Source organism: Sinocyclocheilus rhinocerous, unplaced genomic scaffold (assembly GCF_001515625.1).
Source record: "Sinocyclocheilus rhinocerous isolate Xijiao unplaced genomic scaffold, SAMN03320098_v1.1 scaffold942, whole genome shotgun sequence".
NCBI lineage: Eukaryota > Metazoa > Chordata > Actinopteri > Cypriniformes > Cyprinidae > Sinocyclocheilus > Sinocyclocheilus rhinocerous.
The window spans coordinates 907,092-931,883 of NW_015627890.1; the positions used below are offsets into that span (position 1 = coordinate 907,092).

The 24,792-nt window shown below is 32.6% G+C and overlaps 1 protein-coding gene across 1 annotated transcript in view; it reads left to right on the forward strand.

Moving 5' to 3' along the window:
• The first annotated feature begins 220 nt into the window (after positions 1-220).
• myo7aa (myosin VIIAa) overlaps positions 221-24,792 on the forward strand; it is a 51,458-nt gene continuing 26,886 nt past the window's right edge. The window contains exons 1-14 of the mRNA XM_016547453.1: positions 221-291; positions 5,186-5,255; positions 14,735-14,848; positions 15,031-15,183; positions 16,419-16,603; positions 18,515-18,636; positions 18,723-18,865; positions 19,860-19,973; positions 20,154-20,307; positions 20,685-20,761; positions 22,030-22,149; positions 22,222-22,364; positions 23,752-23,962; positions 24,038-24,173. Coding sequence (XP_016402939.1) covers positions 5,238-5,255; positions 14,735-14,848; positions 15,031-15,183; positions 16,419-16,603; positions 18,515-18,636; positions 18,723-18,865; positions 19,860-19,973; positions 20,154-20,307; positions 20,685-20,761; positions 22,030-22,149; positions 22,222-22,364; positions 23,752-23,962; positions 24,038-24,173 — 1,690 coding nt within the window. The 5' untranslated portion in view covers positions 221-291; positions 5,186-5,237. The remainder of the gene's footprint in view (positions 292-5,185; positions 5,256-14,734; positions 14,849-15,030; positions 15,184-16,418; positions 16,604-18,514; positions 18,637-18,722; positions 18,866-19,859; positions 19,974-20,153; positions 20,308-20,684; positions 20,762-22,029; positions 22,150-22,221; positions 22,365-23,751; positions 23,963-24,037; positions 24,174-24,792) is intronic.

Below are 24,792 nucleotides of genomic sequence, written 5' to 3' on the forward strand. Positions count from 1 at the left end.
TGTTCTTTATGTGTGTGTGTGTGTGTGTGTGTGTGTGTGTGTGACCTGTCATGCTCTCTGCCCCACTGCGGAGTCTCCTCCTCCTCCCTCCTGTCACTCGGGACGTCCCGTGTCTGTCCTGCCCCCTCCCTCCGCTGTGAGGATCAGTGGCTGTGAATGAGAGAGTCACAGTCATCGGGTGTCTCACACGAGCCCGTCCTCCTCATCCACACTCATTCTTCATCTGACGCACCTGTGAGGATCCTCTCAGCTCACCTGAAACCCACAGAACACAGACTTTCCTGAACTGAGGTGAGCATCTATCTATCTATCTATCTATCATTTACAATGTATGTGTATTTTTATAATTTTATTTATATTTTTGTTTTGTGTATTACTATAATATTTTTACTAATTATTTTAAAATGTGTATCAATTATAGTAAAATAAGGTAACAATCTCCCTTTCAAAGGAGCACTGATGATGATAGTAGCAGACACTACAGTAAATACCATGGTACTGGATAATTACCATATTTTTATATTGTGGTATTTAAAGAGTACTCCTTGGAGTACTAAAAAATAAATATGTAGGAATAAATAAAAATAAATAAAGAATAAAAGTTTTTTTTTTTTTAGTACCAGTGTTATTTTAGTATTATTGAGGTAGTAATGTAGTGATATATTCCAGTAAATCTGTAAATAACATGATATAGTGATTACATTTTACTAATAACGTCCAGCTAAATTCACACATTTTTCACAGAAAGCTGCATTATTCCCAAAGCATCGAGTTCTTGGCCTTTACACACCGTTTTCTATCAGATGTATATTAGATATGTGAGTTTCGATGAGCTGTGTTCGGTGTAATTGGAGTGTTTTGTCTGATGAATGCTAAATTACAGTATCTTGTCAAGGACGAGATGCAGATGGTGAGCTTTGCATGTTTTTCTTGCATTTCAGCATTTAGTTTGTCCTCTGGCTAGTCAGATTTTGCTTTCTAACGGAGTTTATTTTGCCAAAAAGTGACCGTAACATCTAATTAATAATGCACTGATATTTGAAGCCAGTATGACTATAGGAATCCACTTTTTGCAGTGAAAGAGTGTTCTTTGAGGTTAATGTACCAGTCTGAAAAACCTCATCAATTAACTGGTTAAAAACATTTTTTAGTACCAGTGTTATTTTAGTATTATTGAGGTAGTAATGTAGTTTTATTAATATTTTGAATTAGGTTTTATTTTTCTATTTTCCATTTTAATTTTAAAGTTTTACATTTACTTTTAAGCCGACGTGCAAAGACATCTATTTTAGTGCATGCAAAAAAGTTTATTTATCATCATCAAATAAAAATTGTTTCAGTCTAAATTACCCAAATCTGATCTGTAGTTTAGTATCAGTGTTATTTTAGTATGACTGAGATACTATTACAGTTTATCAATATTTTGAATTAGTTTTTATTTTTCTATTTTCCATTTAAATTTTAAAGGCTTACATTCTGTCATGTTTTTTTAGTTTTAGTTTTTTATTGATTTATTTTTTTAAATGTCTGTACAGTTTGTATTAATTTTATTTCAGTTATATATACAAATATATATATATATATATTAAGCAGAAGATTAACCGCTAACTTTTGACATTTATGTTTGGTAACATGAACTACAGTAGCTAATTGGCTTCATTAATAGAGAGCCAGCAGAGCTCTCTGCTCGGTCACTGAGAAATTTGTGATTCACATTGAAAATGTATAATATGCAGTTCTTCATAATTTGTAGACTAGACGTAAATGCTAAATAGGTTTTTGTGGAGATCAGACCGCATCCTAACTTAATTTCCCTAAAAACAGCCGGTAGAGGAAGCAAGGGAACGCGCGTTCACGGTCGCTCAGTCTGCAAACATGAGCGCGAGCTGATGAGTGCGCGCTGATGGGAGCGTGCCTCAGAGCGGTGTCGCTCCGTGACGTTCATTCATTTAACGCTCAAAAACAAAACTCATGGTAACACGATGCCATTCAGCTCGACCAGGATACAAGAACATACGGTATTCATCCGACTCAATGTCATATGTAAGTAAAATACTTTTTATCATCTACCTCTTTAGGTTATTTACCTTTAATTTTAGCATTTAAGTGTAGGCTATTGACTGGGTTTGGTTATACATGTAATGCATGAGAGATTTTATTTTATTTTGTATAAGATTAAGATTACAGGTATCTGGAAAATATGAGTAATAAGTTATAAGTATTATATTATTCTCTTGAGATTGAACTGCCTCAAAAAAAGTAATGAAACATGCATAAACGTTTCTAAGCAAGAAATATTTTTCCATAATTAAATATTGCTCAAGATTAAAAATGAAAGAAAAGCAATTGTGTATAGCCTATATTTTATTAAGTGTAATTGTAGGCTATGTACTGTATGTATGTAATGAATAGTCTATGTACTATGTGTTAACGTGAGATTATCAAGAAGATATTCAAATTCATATTTCCACCTTACCGATCGATAGTAATCCACTTTTTGCAGTGAAAGAGTGTTCTTTGAGGTTAATGTACCAGTCTGAAAAACCTCATCAATTAACTGGTTAAAAACATTAACCGTGAAAGATAAATCTACAGATTGGCTGTGGATTACATATAGTACTTCATCTGTATTTTGGGCTGCTTGAATCTGTGCTGTCATTGGTCAGGACAGGAATCAGATCGGATCCCTGTGGATTTTGGACTAAGAACTTCTTAATTTGGTCTGATCCTTACTGTACATGTTGATCAAACATATCCTTCACCCAAAACAAGAGGGCCTGCATCTCAATTTTTTTAACGTCAATGACAGTAAGATTAATTTTAGAGGGAGCTTTAAACATATTTTGGTACTTTCAGCTTTTATGCATCAGCCATTACATGTGGACATCAAAGTTTGAAATTATTGATTGAGTGATTTTATTATTATTGTTTTTTTTTTGTTTTTTTTTGACATATGTAAAATGTCAAATGACATTTATTTATTTATTTTTATTTATTTATTTAAATATATTTATTTATATTTTTGTGTTATTTAATATTGATGATAGTATTATTTTTATATTTTTAGATATTTTTTTAACGTATAAATACTGTGGTTCATGAATATGGTCATCATTCAGTACTATGGTACCATGATATTTGATACCATGGTATCACCACAGTACTTTTGTGAGGGAAATTTGAAGAAATGTGTTGCTCTTCAACACACAGACTAATTTAAATTCAACACACACACTAATATTTATTAGTCTGTTTAACCTGTATCCCGGCTCTCCCTCCTGTCCCTTGCATCCAGACTGTGCAGTCTTTATTCCCAGACGTCAACTGGTTTAATTAGACAGTAAAATATTAATGTCCATGTGCATGGCACTCTATTCAGCACATTCATCCTGCTCGCCCTGCGTGTCCGGACCAGATTAACCAGCTAAAACTACACCAGAGGTTTGGAGCAGAGTTATTCTAGTTAACAAAAACTAAAACCATAAAAAATTAGATATAAGATAAAAAAAATAAAAAATAAAATAAATCTTAAACTTATTTTATTTTATTTGTCAAGGAAACATTTCTGATTTTCATTTAGTTGAACTTGATGTATTAAAATTACTAAAACTAAAACTGAAATAAAAATTAATAATAAATAATAAAAATGACAAAAACAAATTTTTTTATGAATTTAGAAAGTATAAAAATATTTAAAATATTAATAAAAACCATAATGGTATCTCAGTGACACTAAAATAACACAATGCACAAATATACACACCTGCTTGAGTTCACATCTGCTTCAGAAGGAATTTGAAAAGAAATATTATAAAATTCTTGTAGTGTCTTGGTAAAGATATCTGAAGGAGCTTCTGTTTCTCAGGAGGTCATAGGTCAGCTGTTGTCAAAGGGAAGTTAAATAGAGGAAATGTGAGGCAGGTCGTTCACGGCTGAATAATTTAGCATGGGAATGTTTACTGCTTCTATTGTCTTGTTTTCTTTTTATGCACATTAATCTGCAGCTGGTGTTTTTGCTGTTGTTATAGTTTGTTTCTGTGGAACAGGATCAGCAGTGGTGTCTGTGTTCAGTGTTGTGTGTCCCATTGAATAACAGTTATTATATCAGCATGACTGCAGTCAATGATGAAACACGGACCAGACCTGAGAGTCTAGTACAGAATGACTGTGTGTGTGCGTGCGTGCGTGTGTTTGTGTGTGCGTGTGCTTGTGTGTGTGTGTGTGTGTGTGTGTGGGTTTGTGTGTGCGTGTGCTTGTGTGTGTGTGCGTGCGCGTGTGTGTGTGTGCGTGGTGTGTGTGTGTGCGTGTGCTTGTGTGTGCATGTGTGTGTGTGTGTGTGTGTGTGTGTGTGTGTGCGTGTGCGCGCTAGTTTATATATTGGAATTCAATTTAATGTGCAAGGCAAAAATTGTGTATTTGAGTAGTTGACATGAAATGTTAACTATAGTAACTTCAGTGTCCTGCAGTGTGACGTGCTGCACTCCATTTAAATATTTTTCTAATTCTTATTATTCATTTTTATACATGCAGGCTTATGACCTCATATTAATTAAAAGACTCCTTGCAATATTTGTAATATTTGGTGATGTATGTAAAAAAATTTAAATAAAATAAAAAATATGGTGACAACTTGCAATAATTGTAAGTTGATTATATCAGCTGTACACATTGGTGTTGACAATGTAATAAGTAAAATTAAAGTAAAACAATAATATTTATAATAACATTTATCAATTAAATGTTATAGTGCAAATGGAGTAAACAAATAGTATTGACAAATAAAATAAAGCTATGGTGTAAAATAAAATTACATTTTACATTTAAATTAAAATAAAACTGTACAGTGAAATTAGATATTAGACAAAAAGTGCGCACGTCCAGCAGGCAAAAAGCTCAACCACAAACCACGAAAACACATGATGATTATTAATTTCTTATTTAACAAAAAGAAAAAAGTTGGCACATCAAAGCGCAATAAATAAAAAAATATATTATTTATTATATAGTTCTCACCAAGAGTGTAAAAAATAACTCTTCTGTTTATGGCGCTTACCACTCATCAAGTGCATGTGTTTCTCAGGAAATATGACATTCAGAAAGTTGGCAGATTAGTATGTTTTGATAAGCAAACTGTATGAGTGTATTTCTGTAGCACTAATAATCTGTGTGTGTGTGTGTTTGTCAGGGTCTGGTGTGGAGACGTCTGATGTCCAGGAGAAAACACAAACAGCACAGTCATGGTCATTCTACAGCAGGTACACACTCATCATTCACTCCAGAAAACACTCTTACGTCTTCATAAACACTCGAAATATCCCGATCCACCACACAGGGTCAAACTCTCAGGACCTCGGAAATCTGACGGCCTGTGTGATAGTGTTTTGGATCATTTCTTTATCAGAGAGATTTATTACTGTCTAAAACTGATCATCTTAAATCAAGAACAAACTTTAAACAGTAGAAATATTACTCATTACATATTTTGAAAGATTCATTTGTATTTTATAAGTAACTAGTGTTGATCTGTGGTGCCTGTAGAGGTCAGATGGAAACCTGACTGCTTTGACATTGACTCGCTCCAGAAATAAAGCAGCTTCAGCGGAGCGCAGAACGTAAATGCTGTTAACTGATTATGTCTAATCTGATCTGGGTCTCAGTGCTACACACATATGCTATACGCCAGCCTCTAACCTCTGGCTTCATTAATATGTCAGTCTGCATTGTTGTGTGTCCTTTTTATCTTGTTATTTGTTTATTAGTGCTCCTCTGATGAAGTAAGTTGCTTGCGGGTCGAGTTGAGTCTGTGTTGTTTTCTACACTGCTCATTGCTGCTAAAGACCCTCTAATGTTGTGATGAATGAGAGATTATGTTCTCCGGTTCAAAGCCTGAATCTCATTACTGCTGCTGAACATGCAGCAGAGTCCGGGGCTAGTTGTCACACTTTTCGCTGCAGTGAATAATCTCAAGTTTTGAGTAACCTTAAAGGTTTTTCATCACATTTTTTCACAGATAAAGACAAAAACAAGAAGGGGGAAAAAAAGATACAGTCACTCCTATAGCAGGGCATGTTGTCACACAGCATGGGGTAAGTTGTCACATTAGAAACCTGCTCTTTACTAAAAAAAGAAGTAAAGAAGCATCCATATTCTAAAATCCATCCAACATATCTATATTTTAAATATATTATTGGCAAATTAATGCATTTTAAGGTAAATTTAAACAGTAAAAACAATTTATGAAACATGAAAAAAAATAAAATAAAAATGTAAAAAGGTAACAGTTGACTGACTGAATGAATGAACGAACAATTAATCAAATAAATAAATATTTTAATAAAATATAAATAATAACAATAAGATAATAAATGAAATTAAATAATAATAACAAATAATTTGTATTTTATTCAGGTCCATTTCAAATAAATAATTATTATATATAAATCTATTGTGGCAAAATAAATAAGTAAATGATGTTCTCCGGTTCAAAGCCTGAATCTCATTACTGCTGCTGAACATCATGCAGCAGAGTCCGGGGCTAGTTGTCACACTTTTCGCTGCAGTGAATAATCTCAAGTTTTGAGTAACCTTAAAGGTTTTTCATCACATTTTTTCACAGATAAAGACAAAAACAAGAAGGGGGAAAAAAAGATACAGTCACTCCTATAGCAGGGCATGTTGTCACACAGCATGGGGTAAGTTGTCACAATAGAAACCTGCTCTTTACTAAAAAAAGAAGTAAAGAAACATCCATATTCTAAAATCCATCCAACATATCTATATTTTAAATATATTATTGGCAAATTAATGCATTTTAAGGTAAATTTAAACAGTAAAAACAATTTATGAAACATGAAAAAAAATAAAATAAAAATGTAAAAAGGTAACAGTTGACTGACTGAATGAATGAACGAACAATTAATCAAATAAATAAATATTTTAATAAAATATAAATAATAACAATAAGATAATAAATGAAATTAAATAATAATAACAAATAATTTGTATTTTATTCAGGTCCATTTCAAATAAATAATTATTATATATAAATCTATTGTGGCAAAATAAATAAGTAAATGTTTTCAAAAATTGTCTTTTGTTTTGGCTAAAATAAAAATGCAATTAATCCATTGTAAGAAATTACATAATATAAAACATAAGTGACAACTTGCCCCCATCTGATATTTATGAAAAAAGAAAACACCCTTGTCCTGTAAATAGTTTAAACCTGTCTTCATTATATAGTGACTCATCTATTAACATGTCAGTGAAGTTTTATTGTGTAATAGCAATTACAAAAGAACATACAATGCATTGCTAGAGAAAACAAGCATTTTTGTGTAATTGGAAGTTTGGCTGAAAAGATAAAGACCATAACATCTTCTGTGTGACAACTAGCCCCGGTCTCCCCCGTTTATAGGATTCCTTGCAGTATGTCTGCTCAAACACAAAGTGTTAAATGTTTGGTGTGCTCTAAACTCTTCCGCGTCCATCACGTCCAGTTTACTTGTTGTTTTTGCTGGGTTATTGAAGGTTATTTTGTAAGTTTGCTGGTCCATTGGCTCTGGTGAACACCGAACACAGAGCTGCTCTCATCTGGCTTTCTGTGACTCTAATCGCTGCTGACAGGCCCTCATTTTCAGGAGCGGGATGTGGTCATTCACGGGCTCATAGATTCACAGGGGTACGAGGTATATATATTAATTTTATTTTAGGTTTCATTTTCATTTTAGGGTAAGTTTTAGTAGTTTTATTATATGCTTTTGTCATTTTTAAAAAATATTCTATTTAGGTTTAATTTATATTTATTTCAGTTTTAGTAATTTTAGTACTTCAACTTAAACCTATTTCTGTTAGTTGCCAAATTTAAATTTTGTTAAGCTTTTGCAAATTTAAGTTTTTCATGTAATATTTATATTTTTTTCAGCTTTATTTCAATTAATGAAAACTATTTTTAATAATTTTAGTTAACAATAACAACACTGATTAATGAATGCATTCCAGTCTGAGGTGCATATTTCAGTCATTTAAGCCCCAGTCCAATGACATCATCCGTTTCATTCTCCACCCACTCAAAGAGAATGAAAGTGGGCGGAGCTAACAGAACACTGTGAGACCAGCAGCACCTGCTTCATAACCCATGCTTCACTGTTTCAGAATAACTGCTTGTGAGGAGAGTGTTTTATGGGTTAAATGCAAATGTGGTTTAATTGCTTTGGCATGTCTTATGAATATTATGTGGTAATGTCACAGTTTGGCAATGACACTGTGCTCTGAGGCGGAACATTTGGCAGCGTTTTAATGACGGTTGCAGTGAAATACCAGCTGTCCTCTAGTATACATAAAATATCTGTCCTTGTTTGACCTTTGCCTAATCTTCTTTCTTTCTTCCATCCATCCTTCTTTCTTTCTTTCTTTCTTTCTTTCTTTCTTTCTTTCTTTCATCCTTTGTTTCGTCCTTTCTTTCTTTCGTCCGTCTGTCCTTTCTTCCTTCTTTCATCCATCCATCCATCCATCCAATGCATTGCTAGAGAAAACAAGCATTTTTGTGTAATTGGAAGTTTGGCTGAAAAGATAAAGACCATAACATCTTCTGTGTGACAACTAGCCCCGGTCTCCCCCGTTTATAGGATTCCTTGCAGTATGTCTGCTCAAACACAAAGTGTTAAATGTTTGGTGTGCTCTAAACTCTTCCGCGTCCATCACGTCCAGTTTACTTGTTGTTTTTGCTGGGTTATTGAAGGTTATTTTGTAAGTTTGCTGGTCCATTGGCTCTGGTGAACACCGAACACAGAGCTGCTCTCATCTGGCTTTCTGTGACTCTAATCGCTGCTGACAGGCCCTCATTTTCAGGAGCGGGATGTGGTCATTCACGGGCTCATAGATTCACAGGGGTACGAGGATCCGGCTCTGTCTGTCACAGAGGAACAAGCGCTGGGGTGATTTCTGTCCCGTTAAAGAGCGCAGACTGAAGCGAGAGGTGAGCTGTAACTGGACAGTGGGTTTGAGATGAAGGGAGCCAGAGCACAGGGACGGGATGTGAAAACACGCAAACTGAGTTACAGGTATCCCACATTAGTACAGGTAAGGCCGGGCTTTAAAGATCGCAATGCTTGAGTTGCAAATAGGACATTTAATTTGCTGAGGGTGTTTGTGGCACACAAAGAGATGCACGAATGAATTATTTCATAATAGTGGGATTGCCTGTGAGTGAGAAACTGTAAAAGGTGAAAGTTTTCCAGGTGATATTTCACCCAAAAAATTTAAGGGGAAAATAAAAATGATATTTTGCATGAAGAAAAATGAAGCCTGTTTTTTTGTAACATAATTTAATGAAAGTTATGCACATTTACCTGTAACTCTTATTGCTGTAATGTGAAAAAATACATTTAAATTGTAAAATTTTTAATACACCAAAGTAGTATTTCTTGTACTGACTTTAATTTTTTCTTTTAAAAAATCACGTCATTTAAACAATATAATTTAATTACCATTAAAAAACCAAAACAACAACAAAAGCATGAGATGAGAATGAGAATTTAGGTGAACAATGTGCTTAATTGCTGTCAAAATAATCTCACAATGCATTAAATATTAATGGTTTATTAATAGGCTTTACTTTATGCAAAATATAATTATTTATTTATTTATTTATTTTTTAACTTTTGATATTGGACAGGCTGTATTTTTTTTTTTACCAGTGTTATTTTAGTATTTTAATGAAAATTTTAATAATTTTAGTTAACAATAACAACACTGATTAATGAATGCATTCCAGTCTGAGGTGCATATTTCAGTCATTTAAGCCCCCATCCAATGACATCATCCGTTTCATTCTCCACCCACTCAAAGAGAATGAAAGTGGGCGGAGCTAACAGAACACTGTGAGACCAGCAGCACCTGCTTCATAACCCATGCTTCACTGTTTCAGAATAACTGCTTGTGAGGAGAGTGTTTTATGGGTTAAATGCAAATGTGGTTTAATTGCTTTGGCATGTCTTATGAATATTATGTGGTAATGTCACAGTTTGGCAATGACACTGTGCTCTGAGGCGGAACATTTGGCAGCGTTTTAATGACGGTTGCAGTGAAATACCAGCTGTCCTCTAGTATACATAAAATATCTGTCCTTGTTTGACCTTTGCCTAATCTTCTTTCTTTCTTCCATCCATCCTTCTTTCTTTCTTTCTTTCTTCCATCCTTTCTTTCGTCCTTTCTTTCTTTCGTCCGTCCGTCCTTCCTTCCTTCCTTCCTTCCTTCCTTCCTTCTTTCATCCATCCATCCTTCTTTCTTTCTTTCTTTCTTTCTTTCATCCATCCATCCATCCATCCATCCATCCATCCTTCTTTCTTTCTTTCTTTCTTTCTTTCTTTCTTTCTTTCATCCTTTGTTTCGTCCTTTCTTTCTTTCGTCCGTCTGTCCTTTCTTCCTTCTTTCATCCATCCATCCATCCATCCTTCTTTCTTTCGTCCGTCCGTCCGTCCGTCCGTCCTCCATCCATCCATCCATCCATCCATCCATCTTCTTTCTTTCTTTCGTCCTTTCTTTCGTCCTTTCGTCCGTCCGTCCTTCATCCATACATCCATCCTTCTTTCTTTCTTTCTTTCTTTCTTTCATCCGTCCTTCGTTCGTTCGTTCCGTCCGTACGTCCGTCTGTCATCCATCCATCCATCTTTCTTTCTTTCGTCCTTTCTTTCTTTCTTTCTTTCTTTCTTTCTTTCTTCCATCCATCCATCCATCCATCCATCCTTCTTTCTTTCTTTCGTCCTTTCTTTCTTTCTTCCATCCATCCATCCATCCATCCTCTTTCTTTCTTTCTTTCTTTCTTTCTTTCCTTCCTTCTTTCCTTCCTTCCTTCCTTCCTTCACTGTATTTTTCAATTATTTATTCATTTTTTAAATATATACAACTACATTTACTAATAATATTATTAACATTTTACTAAAAGTGTTAGTAATTTTGTTTGGTGCTTTTTTCATTTTTCATTTTTTTTATTCAATTTTTTTTAATACAAAAAAAAAACCAACCACCAAGCAATGGGACATGCTAACAAGTTTTGCACTCCCAGAAAATATAAAAAATCTAGTTTAACATTATGCTTTGGATAGACTCATTTCTAAATGTTTTTAACTCGCCTCAAATCACAAATTCAGAATATTTCCTTTTTGCAAAGCGCATGCATGCAATATTAGAACATATGACCAGTTGTTGCCAAAAGGGGGAGATCTTACATGTAGACATGAGCTCACATGAACTCAATGGAGTTTGATCAACATTATCAATAAGTTAGGAAATGTATGCTACTTGGTTTAATTGTTTTTGATTGTTTTGATTGGTTGTTTTAAAGTGCTGCGTTTATTTCCGTGTACTGCCGCTCACTAATATCTCTCAGATTAGGTTGCAGAGTGTTTTATGACACACATCCATGTACTGTATTTTCTCCCTCTCTATTACACCTATAGCAGTAACTGTAGTACGGCAGTATTGTGTGTGGTGATAATGCGTCTATATAACTAACGCAAACGTCACTCGTGTTGTTACTGCACATCGAGCTGATCGTTCGCACTTGCTGAATAATTTACCTGCACTGAGTCTCAGTCTCACACTCCTGTGCGGCTAGAAATGTCCACTGCTATCTCATTTTGAACTGAATCACCATTGACTCAATAGAAGAAGCGCTCATATCTATAGCAGGGGTATTAAATTAGAGCTCCAGTTTCTAAATGATCTGAACAATCGTAGCTTTGTTTCAGGAGTCTGTATGTTGTGTTGCAATGACATTTGAGGCACATTCAGTGCAGTTTTTTCAAGTTGTCAGCCTTAATACCTTCTAGTCAAAATAGTCTCCCAGAGACTGTCCATTATAGAATCACGAATGATTAAAAAAATACTTGTTCGGGTGCTGAAAATCTAAACGCATTATAAACCTGGCTGACTGAACGATTCATTGAGCTGTTTTATTATTTTCTATGATTGTGATTCATGTGTGAATACATAGACACTACTGTTCAAATGTTTGGTGTTGGTAAATTTGATGTTTTTGAAAGAAGTCTCTTATGCATATCAAGTGTGCATTTAAATATTTCCTCAAAAATACAGTAAAATTATGAAATATTATTACAATTTAAAATCTCTGTTGTCTATGTTAACGTACTGTAAAATGTAATTTATTTCTGTGATCAAAGCTGAATTTTCAGCATCATTACTCCAGTCTTCAGTGTCACATGATCTTCAGAAATCATTCTAATATGCTGATTTGCTGCTCAAGAAACATTTCTGATTATTATCAATGCTGAAAACAGTTGTGTTGTTTCATATTTTTGTGGAAACCGTGATACATTTTATTTTTCAGGATTCTTTGATCAATAGAAAGTTCAAAAGAACAGCATTTATTTCAAATTGAAATCTTTTGGAACATCATAAATGTCTTTACTGTCACTTTTGATCAAATTAATGCATCCCTGCTGAATAAAAATATTAATTTCTTTCAAAAACAAAAACATTACTGACCCCAAACTTCTTTTGTTGTACCACTTCTGAATTACATTTTTATTTATTATTATTATAATTATTATTATATGACAATATTAGAGAAATTGTTTGCAGTCTGATAGGAACTGATATTGTTTGGTGACCTTTGACCTAAAGCATCTTAGTTTCTGCACACCACACTTAGAAGTCTTGCTTTTTAATGAATGCTTAAGCACATTTCTTTCCCATCGTGCTCTTGTTTTATCCTCTGATAGTCTGTTATGAGGTTTGATAATGAAAGACAGCGAGAAGGAGGAGTGAGCGAACAATGCAGTTGTTGTCTTGGCATGAATTATTCATCCGTGTGTCGTTGCTAGGATTGTATCAGCGGCGCTGGCTGGCAATGCGGCCTTCTCAGACGTGACAGCTGCGGCCAAACGGTGTTGGGTTCTCCCTCTACCTGGATTGATTTGCCTTTGGGGATATTTAGTTAATTAAAAAGCTCCATATTATCAGGGGATCCACCTCCACACCCAATGCCCTGACCAACCCTTCCAGACGCTAATGCACACCATATACACCAGCAGGAGTAAAGGGGACATAGTACGGTCAGGGCTGATGAAAACGAACCTAAAGAGCAAGAAAGTGCCAGCAAAGGAACGGAGCAATAGATACAGAGAGGAATGATCCAGCTTTGGGCCTCAGATTTGGTTTTTTAAGGAGGTTTGTGTGTTTCAGGACGTCGTGCAGACAACTGTTTTTGTCGCTACTATTATTTTTATCCCGCTGGTGGACTGGAAGGAAACGGTTTCTGTGAAATCCTGGGTCTCTGGAGGGCTGGACGGAGGGATTTGATGCTGAGGAAGCGAGCGTGTGGATGTGTGTGTATTTGAGGGTGTATATCAGACGCTCTCGGGCTGGAGTTTTAGGGTTTGATCTGGCGAGGATGTACAAGCGTCGGGATTACGTCGAACTCTACGAGAAGGATCAGGCAAAGTGGGCCTTACTACGAAATGTCAACACTGTGGTTAAACACACCACTCTGTTACCGGTACAACATGTGTGTGTGTGTGTGTGTGTGTGTGTGTGTAAATGCTTCATATTTGTGACTTGTTTGATTTGGAGAAACTGTGTTTTGGAGCTCTTGTTGGATTTATTTTAAGTATTTTGGTGCCAGGCGTTCACTTTTAATTCATTTTGATTTAGCATCTAACACTAAGTGCTAAAGTTCAGTGTCTGCATCATCCTCATGATTATTCAGTCTTGTTGTCTTGTTGAATTGCTTATGTTCCTCTATTGTAATTCGCTTTGATAAAAGCAACTGCAAAATTGAATTGGTTTCTATTTCAAGTGTTAGGTAGTTATTACTAGTATATAATACATAACATAATATTGATTAACAGATCAAATTAATGGACCTGCATAAAACCGTGATTTCTACCCAGAGAACATATATAGAGGGTGTATATATATATATATATATATATATATATATATATATATATATATATATATATATATATATATATATATATATATATATATATATATATATATATATATATATATATATATATATATATATATATATATATATATATATATATATATATATATATATATATATATATATATATATATATATATATACATTTGATAATTTGCAAAATGCAAGCTAATATTAGTAGTAATTGTGTAAATATATATATATATATATAGAGAGAGAGAGAATAGTTTGTAGAAATTTTATAATTTGATACATTTTTATAATTAAAATTATTATTTGAATTTTCTTAATGTTTAAAAATGAGAAAGAATGATTATTTTATTCAACAGAAATAATTAATAAAATAATTAATCATAATTATTTTATTCAGGTCCACTAAATTTTTTGATTATATATATATTATATATATATACTCAATACAATTTTACCAAGTTACTCAATACCATTTTAAATATATATGTGTGTGTGTGTGTGTGTGTGTCATTTATCATATATATCATATATATATATATATATATTATAAGTATTGTAATTTAAATGATAGAAACTCTTTAGATGATAGTGTCTACTAAATACATAAATGTAAATGTTGTTGAGGAGACTTGTGCTGGTACTTCAAGTGATCAGGGTTAAAGGTCACGCACTGATGATGTCATCGTCTCACAGTGTTTGAATGAAGTGATGACGTCAGTCAGACTAATGTCATTTACAAATAATGACCAAGTAATGTGATGTTTAATGATCTGAATTGTGTTTCAGGGCGACTATGTCTGGCTGGACCTGAAGACGGGTGGGGAATTTGAGGTCCCGATCGGAGCCGTGGTGAAGCTCTGTGATTCTGGTCAGATCCAAGTCCTGGATGACGAAGGAAGTGTACGTTATTGATCATAAATATCATTCCTAGTCTGTTCAGCTGAAGGCTGCTCTTCTTCTGGCTGATCAGTCATGTTTTGTTGCATTGCATAATATGTTTATTTCATGAATAGCTAATAATTATTATGAAGCTCTTTGGTGGGATTTGTGTGTTTTCTGTCGCATTGAATCTATGAATTCAGGAACACTGGATCTCTCCGCAAAATGCCCCCAACATCAAGCCGATGCACCCCACCTCCATCCACGGGGTGGAGGACATGATTCGACTGGGGGATCTGAACGAGGCGGGAATCCTCCGGAACCTTCTCATCCGCTACAGAGAACATCTCATCTATGTAAGCTCTGCTGCTCATTCCTTCTGATCTACACCATACTACTGAAGGTGCATGTATAGCATATCTTTAGTTAATATAGTATTATATAATACATAATGTAACATTCATGCTAACTGATTAAGTTAGTGGACCTGAATAAAATTATTATTTCATATAATTATTTCTTGAAATAAATTATGAGTATAATAATAATGATATTAATAATACTCATAATAATCATAATTTTATTTCATTCAAGAAATATATATACTAACTAGTATTTAGTATATCTGTATATAGTAACTGATATAATTAGCAGATTTGTATAAAATAATTATTTTTAATTGTTATTTTAATAAAATAATACTAATAATAGTAATAAAAATTTAATTTGACAAAATATATATTAGTATATAGTAACAATTTGAAATGGCATTGAGTAACTGATCAAAGTAGTGGACCTGAATAAAATAATTTTATTAATTTTATTATTTAGTTTATTATTAATAGTAATATTAATAATAATAATAAAATTCAAAAATATTTTTAAAAAGTAAAAAATAAAAAAATTAAATAAAATTCAAAAACATTAATAATATACATAAATAATAATAAAAAAATATTAATTGGGATAAATAACAGATAATTATATATAAATAACTATTATATACAAAACTACTGTGTCTAATTAATTAAATAAGTAAATATTATTAATTGGGATAAAAAAGGGATATTTCTGTTGCTCATTATGGTCATCAGAAAGACAAAAACAATTTGTTGGTCTGTTCCATGATTTAAATCTTTAAGGGCTTTATCTGGCTGTTTTAATCTTTAATAACTGTCCTCGTTGATCTGCTCTGGTTATGTTCTCATCTCTGTTTTTGTCTGTATGAAGACTAACTGTGGTGGTCGGGTAAGTACTCATGCGCACGGCTGCTCGCTGTTCATTGCCTGACTCAGAACGAGTGTGTTTTCATTACGGTGCTGCATTTCAACATGGCCGTGAGGTCTGCGGTAACAGGACACTGATACATCCCACTGTAACTGCACCCACGAAAAGCAAGTCGCCTGTGCATCTCCTCTCATGTCATCTTCATTCGCCGTGTCCCATAACCAGTATATCTGTCTTGTGTTATAACATGAATGATGATATCTGCATGTCCTCTACATGCTCTGAACTGTCAATGTTGCATTAAAAGTCAACACAATAAAAGTTCCTCCAGTCTGCTTCAGCTCTCTTTCTGTGTTCTTCATAGACGTACACCGGGTCCATCTTAGTGGCTGTGAACCCGTATCAGCTGCTGCCCATCTATACGGCAGACCAGATTCGCCTCTACACCAACAAGAAGATCGGAGAAATGCCTCCACACATCTTCGCCATCGCCGACAACTGCTACTTCAACATGCAACGCAACAACAAAGACCAGTGCTGCATCATAAGGTGAGCAGCGTTCAGTGTGAGTGCTGCATGGGACGACATATGCCTGCCTATCTATTATTTAGGATCTGGACTGGATATCTAAAGGTTACAGGTTCAAACTCCAGAAGACGTTTTTTCAGCTGCCACCACATAGTGCCCTTGAGTCAGTGTGGTTATTGTATTAAAATAAAACAAAATATAATTATTAGATGAAAACTTAAAATACCTTGGCAACTTAAAATAAGTATAATAATTAATATAATCAGTTATTATTTACATTTAGTCATTTAGCAGACGCTTTTGTCGTGACGAGTTTTTTTTTATAATGAATAAAAAAAATGAAAAGTAGATAGAACAGAAAAAGAATGTAGAATGCTGGTGTTAGAGGGTCAGGTTTTTTTAATAAATTAAAAGAAAAGAAGTAGAAATAGAATAGAAAGAGCTAGTGTTAGAGGGTCAAGTTGTTATTTTTTTATAATAAATAAAACGAAAACAAGTAGATAGAATAGAAATAGAACAGAGAGTGCTAGTGTTAGAGGGTCAAGTTTTTTTTATAAAATAGAATCATTTTTATATAATTTTTAGATGTAATTTTATTAAATAATAATGATTAATAATTATTATTTTATTTAATAAATAATTAATAAAATAATTATTTTATTCAGTACCATTTCAGATAAATAAATACAGAACTATTGTGTCAGAAAAAATAATGAATGAATAAATATTATTGGGATAAATAATGGGATATTTGTGTTAATCATTATGGTCATCACAAAGACAAAAAATTGTAAAACTAAAACTGTTAAAAAAATTTGTTAATTAAATAATGCTCAAATTAAATATTTATTACTTAATGAAATGAAAATGAGAAATGTTGCATTAGCAACTAACTAAAATAAAATTAGTTAAAGCTAAAGTACTAAAATGACAACCTGGAATAAACATAAATCTAAATAGAAATCTTAAATAAATAAATAAAAATCACAGAAGCACATATTGTGACAAAATGACTAAAACGTAAACTAAAATGAAAACTGAAAATCTAAAAATATGTTCAAATTCAAAAAAATTAATAATGACTATAATCGTATATAAATAATTCTAAAATAGCACTGGCACCTTCAAAAATATTCCTGTACTTTCAACTAGTAGAAGTGAGGTCAAAGTTGAGGTTAGGTTTAAAATGACAAAGGTAAGGTCGGGTCGGGATCAGGATTGGCCTTAAAGGGTTAGTTCACCCAAAAATGAAAATTAGCCCACAAATTACTCACCCTCAAGTCATCCTAGGTGTATATGACTTTCTTCTTTCAGACGAATCCAGTCGGAGTTATATTAAAAATTGTCTTTGATCTTTCAAGCTACGTTTTAAATATGGTTATTTTTCTTACAAAAATGCATCGATTCGCTACAGGAGGCCTTTGTTCAACACCCGGAGCCGTGTGAGACACTTTTTTTATGGATGGGCGCTTTTTATTTAAGTTCTTTTGGACTGATGCATGCAACACCCGCTGAGTGGCATTAAACAGCTTGAAAGATCAAAGACAATTTTTTATATAACTCCAACTGGATTCGTCTGAAAGAAGAAAGTCATATACACCTAGGATGACTTGAGGGTGAGTAATTTGTGGGCTAATTTTCATTTTTGGGTGAACTAACCCTTTAAGGTCAGGGATAAAGGAAGGCTTATGGTTAGGCTCAAGAAAAGAGTTCGGGCTAGAGTTATGGGATATGGGTTGTTCTGGACCTCCAAATAAACAAAGTATATGAATGTTGCATGTGAATCCCGCAAGACTTTTTACAACTGAGGGTTACCACAGTCTATACATTCAAGATGATGTCCCTGTTCTACGCTGTTGAATAAAAAAGTGTTGTAGAAGAAGATTTGAAGATGAGCCTGTGTATGTTCATCAGTGTTTATTTCCCTGTCAGTGGTGAGTCTGGAGCAGGAAAAACAGAAAGTACCAAGCTGATCCTGCAGTTTCTGGCTGCTATCAGCGGGCAGCACTCCTGGATCGAGCAGCAGGTGCTGGAGGCCAATCCCATCTTAGAAGGTAAGAGAACTGTGGAGGGATTGAGCTCTGGAAACACATCTCTGTGCGGATTACATTCTGATTGGTTTGATGACTTTACCACACAGCCTTTGGGAACGCTAAAACCATCCGTAACGACAACTCCAGCCGCTTTGGGAAATACATCGACATCCACTTCAACAAAAGAGGAGCCATAGAGGGAGCAAAGATCGAGCAGTACCTTCTGGAGAAATCCAGAGTGTGTCGACAGGTAACAAATCTGAATCCCAATTCTTTTGAGTCTGAATCAGTAGTTTGGGTCTGGTACGATTTTGAAAGAAGTCTCATGTACACCAAGGCTGTGTTTATTTGATCAAAAATACAGAAAAAAGTGAAATATTATTACAATTTAAAATAACTGTTTTCTATGTGAATATATAGTAAGATGTAATTTATTTTTGAGATGTGCAGCTGAATTTTCAGCATCATTACTCCAGTCACATGATCTTCAGAAATCATTCTAATATGCTGATTTGCTGCTCAAGAAACATTTCTGATTATTATCAATGTTGAAAACAGCTGTGCTGCACGATATTTTAGTGGAAACTGTAATACATTTTTGTTCATGATTCTTTGATGAATAGAAAGTTCACATCCCTAACCCTAACAATTATTTGAAATAGAAATCTTTTGTAAGATTATAAATGTCTTGACTGTCACTTTTGATCAATTTAATGCTGACTTGTAACTTAAGTACTGTTACTACTGTACTACAATTACTACGATGGATTTCTACAGGGCCAAAAAGCATGAATATTTGAAACAGAGAAATTGTATTTAACTATTTCCACAAAAAATAAGTCTTTCTACTTCCGTCTTATGCATAAGATGATACATTTCTCCGTTATTTATTATATGATACTGTATAATGAAACATAATTTCTGCATTATTGCAAAACTTTGAGCAAATATCTTTGATGATCTTCATGGTAGATGTTTGTTTAGTAATATTTTTGAGCAACCTGTGACACATTTTTGTTCAGGATTCTTTGAATGGAACTTTCAGAAGAACAGAATTGTTTGAAATAGTCGAATTAATTATTCTAAATGTGTCCTTGATGAATGAAAGTATTCACTTCTGCTATTCTAATTGCTACAATGAAAACAAAATCAGTCCAAACTGCAACATGCAACGTGTGAATTATTATTATTAAATATTTTTTTTGACGATTTTTACATTTGTACCTTTTCCTCTACTCTTTCAGGCCCGTGATGAGAGAAACTACCACATTTTCTACTGTATGTTGAAAGGAATGACGCCTGACCAGAAGAAGAAGCTCGGCTTGGGTAAAGCCACAGACTACACCTACCTTACTATTGTGAGTGATGATCTTTAATGCTTTAATGTTCTTGCAGTGTGCAGTATACATGTGCACAATCAGACATACAGAGACAATCTTTAATAGCAGACACTCGCTGGAGTCTCCAAAATATACTAACATATTAGTACTTGCATTCATAACCTTGACCTGGCATGTGTCTACGCTGTCTAAACTCAGGGAAACTGCACTGTTTGTGACGGTCGAGATGATCAGAAGGAATATTCAAACATCCGCTCGGCCATGAAGGTCCTCATGTTCACAGACAAGGAGAACTGGGAGATTTGCAAGCTGCTAGCCGCTATTCTGCACATGGGCAACCTGAACTATGAGGGTGAGTTTGCTGGACAAATGCACTGATAGCACATGTAGGCTTTATTGCCTATTTATCTATTTGACGTCTGGATTTACGTCTATAGGACGTTTCGTATCAGATGTCAAATAGACGTTTAGAAGATGTCTTTAAGATGTTTATGATGATTGCATGTAAAACTGACATCTTACAGATGTCTATCAGATGTTTGTACACTGCAGATGTTTTCCAGATGAAGCGATCTTTAACAGACATCTTGCAGATGTATGTGTGCTGTCTGTGTCTAATAAACTCTATTTTTTTTTTTATTCAAAACATACTTTTGTCATGTACTTTATCTGTAGTAGTACTGAAACTGTGTATTTAGTAACTTATGGTGTTATAAACTTCCTCCCCAGCTCGCACATATGATAATTTGGACGCTTGTGAGGTCGTGCGATGCTCCGATCTCACCACTGCCGCTGTTTTATTAGAGGTATGAAGCTAAATCACGACATTATAGCGACATGGCGATTTAAGTGCATTTTAGCATAAAATTAATGCTAAATAAATATTTTGAATGAATGAATCTAGTCTGTTATGTATAGGACATTTGACGAATGCGAATAGAAGTATGTGCAAGATTATCCAGGTGTTTGAGCGCCCTCTTGTGACTAACATGGAAACAATTACTGTGATGGATTTAAGTATGAATGTTTGAAACGGAGAAATGTTATTTAAGTTTTTCCACAAAAAAAACGTATGAATATTTCAAACAGAGAAATAATATTTCCAGCGCTCTACGAACACCTTGGCAATTGAATCGCCATTGGCTAGTACATTTTTTGTTTACTCGCCAGACTTATAAATATATACATAAACATATACATATATACACACATATACACACACACATACATACACACACACATAACAGAGAAATTGTATTTATTTTTTTCCACAAAAAAAATCTGTGAATATTTGAAACAGAGAAATGTTATTGAACTTGTTCTGCAAGAAAATGTAAAAATATTTGAAATAGAGAAGTGTTATTTAATTTTTTTCCACAAAAATGTATGAATTTTTGAAACAGAGAAATTGTATTTTTTTTACACAAATAAATAAATAAATAGAGAGATTTTTTATTTATTATTTTTCCACAAAAAAAAAATCGGAATATTTGAAACAGAGAAATTATATTGAACTTTTTCCAAAAAAAGAAATCTGTGAATATTTGAAACAGATAAATTTTATTGAACTTTTTCCGCAAGAAAATGTAAGAATATTTGAAATAGAGATTTTTTTCCACAAAAAAGTTTGAATACACAGATAAATTATATTTAAAATTTTTCAACAAAAAAATTTATGAATATTTGAAATAGAGATTAAATTTTTTTCCACAAAAAAAGTTTGAAAATATAATATTCATATATATATATAAATATATGAATATTTGAAACAGAGAAATTATATATATATTTTTTTTTCACAAATTCTTTTTTATTAATATTTGAAACAGATTTTTTTTTTTTACTTTTTCCACAAAAATGTATGAATATTTGAAATAGAGAAATTTTATTTGACTTTTTTCTTATGCGTATAATAATCAGTTATTTATGATATGATTCTGTATAAAGAAAACAACTTTTTGGCAGCTGAAATTTCTGTATTATTGAGACATTGAGCAACATTGTGTGAAATGGTGTTAATGATCTTTACAGCAGACGTTTGTTCAGTAACTCTGGATTGGTCCTGTGTTCATAGGTGGACTTGAAGGACCTGATGAACTGCTTGACCAGCCGAACCATAATAACCCGTGGAGAGACGGTTTCCACTCCTCTGAGTATTGAGCAGGCGCTGGATGTGCGAGACGCTTTTGTTAAGGTAAAACCATCTCCCGCTTTCATCGACACACCTGATCCAGGTCATTCATCTAACTAGCTGTGTGCTTCATAGGGCATATACGGACGCTTGTTTGTGTGGATTGTTGAGAAAATCAATGCAGCCATTTATAAGCCTCCGTCCCTGGAGCTCAAAACAGTGCGGAGATGCATCGGCCTGCTCGACATTTTCGGCTTTGAGAACTTCACTGTTAACAGGTTGAAAACAATCACAACATTACAGTGTCTCTGTTACACGTACAAAAATTATTTGTATATCGAGTCACCTAATAGCCTACTTAATATACTAATGCTAATTATACTGTAACCATATTGTGCAAATGATGGTTAATGACACTTAATGCACTTTCCTGGTCTAATTATCCAGGTCTAATCCAAACAGATTTTTTTTTTTTTTTTTTAAATCATAACGTAATCATTTCCGAAGCCCCACTTCACAAAAATATTGAGTTGTACTTGATATGTTGACTGAAATTAAATTTCTGTTATTAATTAATTTATTATTATATATTTAATACATAATAATTATTATATATGTTAATATATAATAATAGCATTTGATACATAAATAATAATTCATATTAAATCTTAAAATAAGTCATTATATTATATTATTATATTTTATAAATTAATTTATTATTATATATGTAATATATAGTAATAGTATTTGATATGTAAATAATCATTATTATTAAATCTTAAAATAAGTAACTTTTTATCAAAATGTAATAAAATCAATTACTATTAATTAGTTATAAATATACTGTATATATAAATTATTTTGACATATTAATTTATTATATATTAAATGTGTAATAATAGTATTTGATATGTAAATAATTTATATTAAATATCAAAATTATTAGCTTTTATTAAAAATATACAAAAATTTATTAAATAAATTGCAATCATAACGTAATCATTTCCGAAGCCCCACTTCACAAAAATATTGAGTTGTACTTGATATGTTGACTGAAATTAAATTTCTGTTATTAATTAATTTATTATTATATATTTAATACATAATAATTATTATATATGTTAATATATAATAATAGCATTTGATACATAAATAATAATTCATATTAAATCTTAAAATAAGTCATTATATTATATTATTATATTTTATAAATTAATTTATTATTATATATGTAATATATAGTAATAGTATTTGATATGTAAATAATCATTATTATTAAATCTTAAAATAAGTAACTTTTTATCAAAATGTAATAAAATCAATTACTATTAATTAGTTATAAATATACTGTATATATAAATTATTTTGACATATTAATTTATTATATATTAAATGTGTAATAATAGTATTTGATATGTAAATAATTTATATTAAATATCAAAATTATTAGCTTTTATTAAAAATATACAAAAATGTATTAAATAAATTGCTATATTTATTAATTTATATATGAATTATTATGTAATATATGAATTTAGTTATTATTAAATGAATAATAATTAATATACTTAGTAATATGACACCCTCATCTTGTGTGCTTATATATTTTCTGATATGATCAGCTGTTGTGATTTGGTGACTCATGTAGTCGTATCTCTCCTTCAGCTTTGAGCAGCTCTGCATCAACTTTGCCAATGAAAACCTGCAGCAGTTCTTCGTCCGTCATGTCTTCAAGCTGGAGCAGGAAGAATATAACATTGAGAACATAAACTGGCAGCACATTGAGTTCACAGACAACCAGGACGCTTTGGACATGATCGCCATAAAGCCCATGAATATCATCTCTCTCATCGACGAGGAGAGCAAGTTTCCCAAGGTGAGGTCTGTACTGTACGTACGTTCACACACTGCTTCCGGTGTTCACGCTGACCCTTTCTTTTTCATGTTTCAGGGCACAGACACCACCATGCTGAACAAACTCAACTCTCAACACAAACTCAACACCAACTACATTCCACCTAAAAACACGTACGAAACACAGTTCGGCATCCAGCACTTTGCTGGTGTGGTCTGCTATGAAACCAGAGGTTCGTTTCCTTCATATAATACATGATACTCAAATGCATTCAAAAAATGCACAAAAAATTTTTTGCCTAAATTTCAGATTTATGCACCGCATAATTACATAAAACATTCCATCCATGTGGATCACTCAGTTTTAACATAAACTAATAAACTTAATGTGATACATATTTGTCAGTCATACACAAATGAAACATGTAAGATTTCTGTAATATTACAAATAAACGAAATGTGTTTTAAATACACAGTAACCAGGTTTATCATCAATCAACCCAATTTTTTTGATAAAAAAAACAAGTTAACTAACTAAATATTGCTTGTTGTTCCACAGCTAGCCATATTTCAACCATACTTCATATTTTTTAAATGAATAAATGTAATTGTTTTGAATAAATGCATTTTGAAAATAGCAAATAGTTATGTATATCAAATGAATAAATCTTAAATTTAGGCCTAAATATATAATATAATATAATATAATATAATATAATAATACATAAATGATTTACTTATGATTTTCATCTTTCGGAAAACAATGCAATTCAAATACATAAATCTTAAATTTATGCCTAAATGTTCTATAATATAATATAATATAATATTATATTATATTATATTATATTA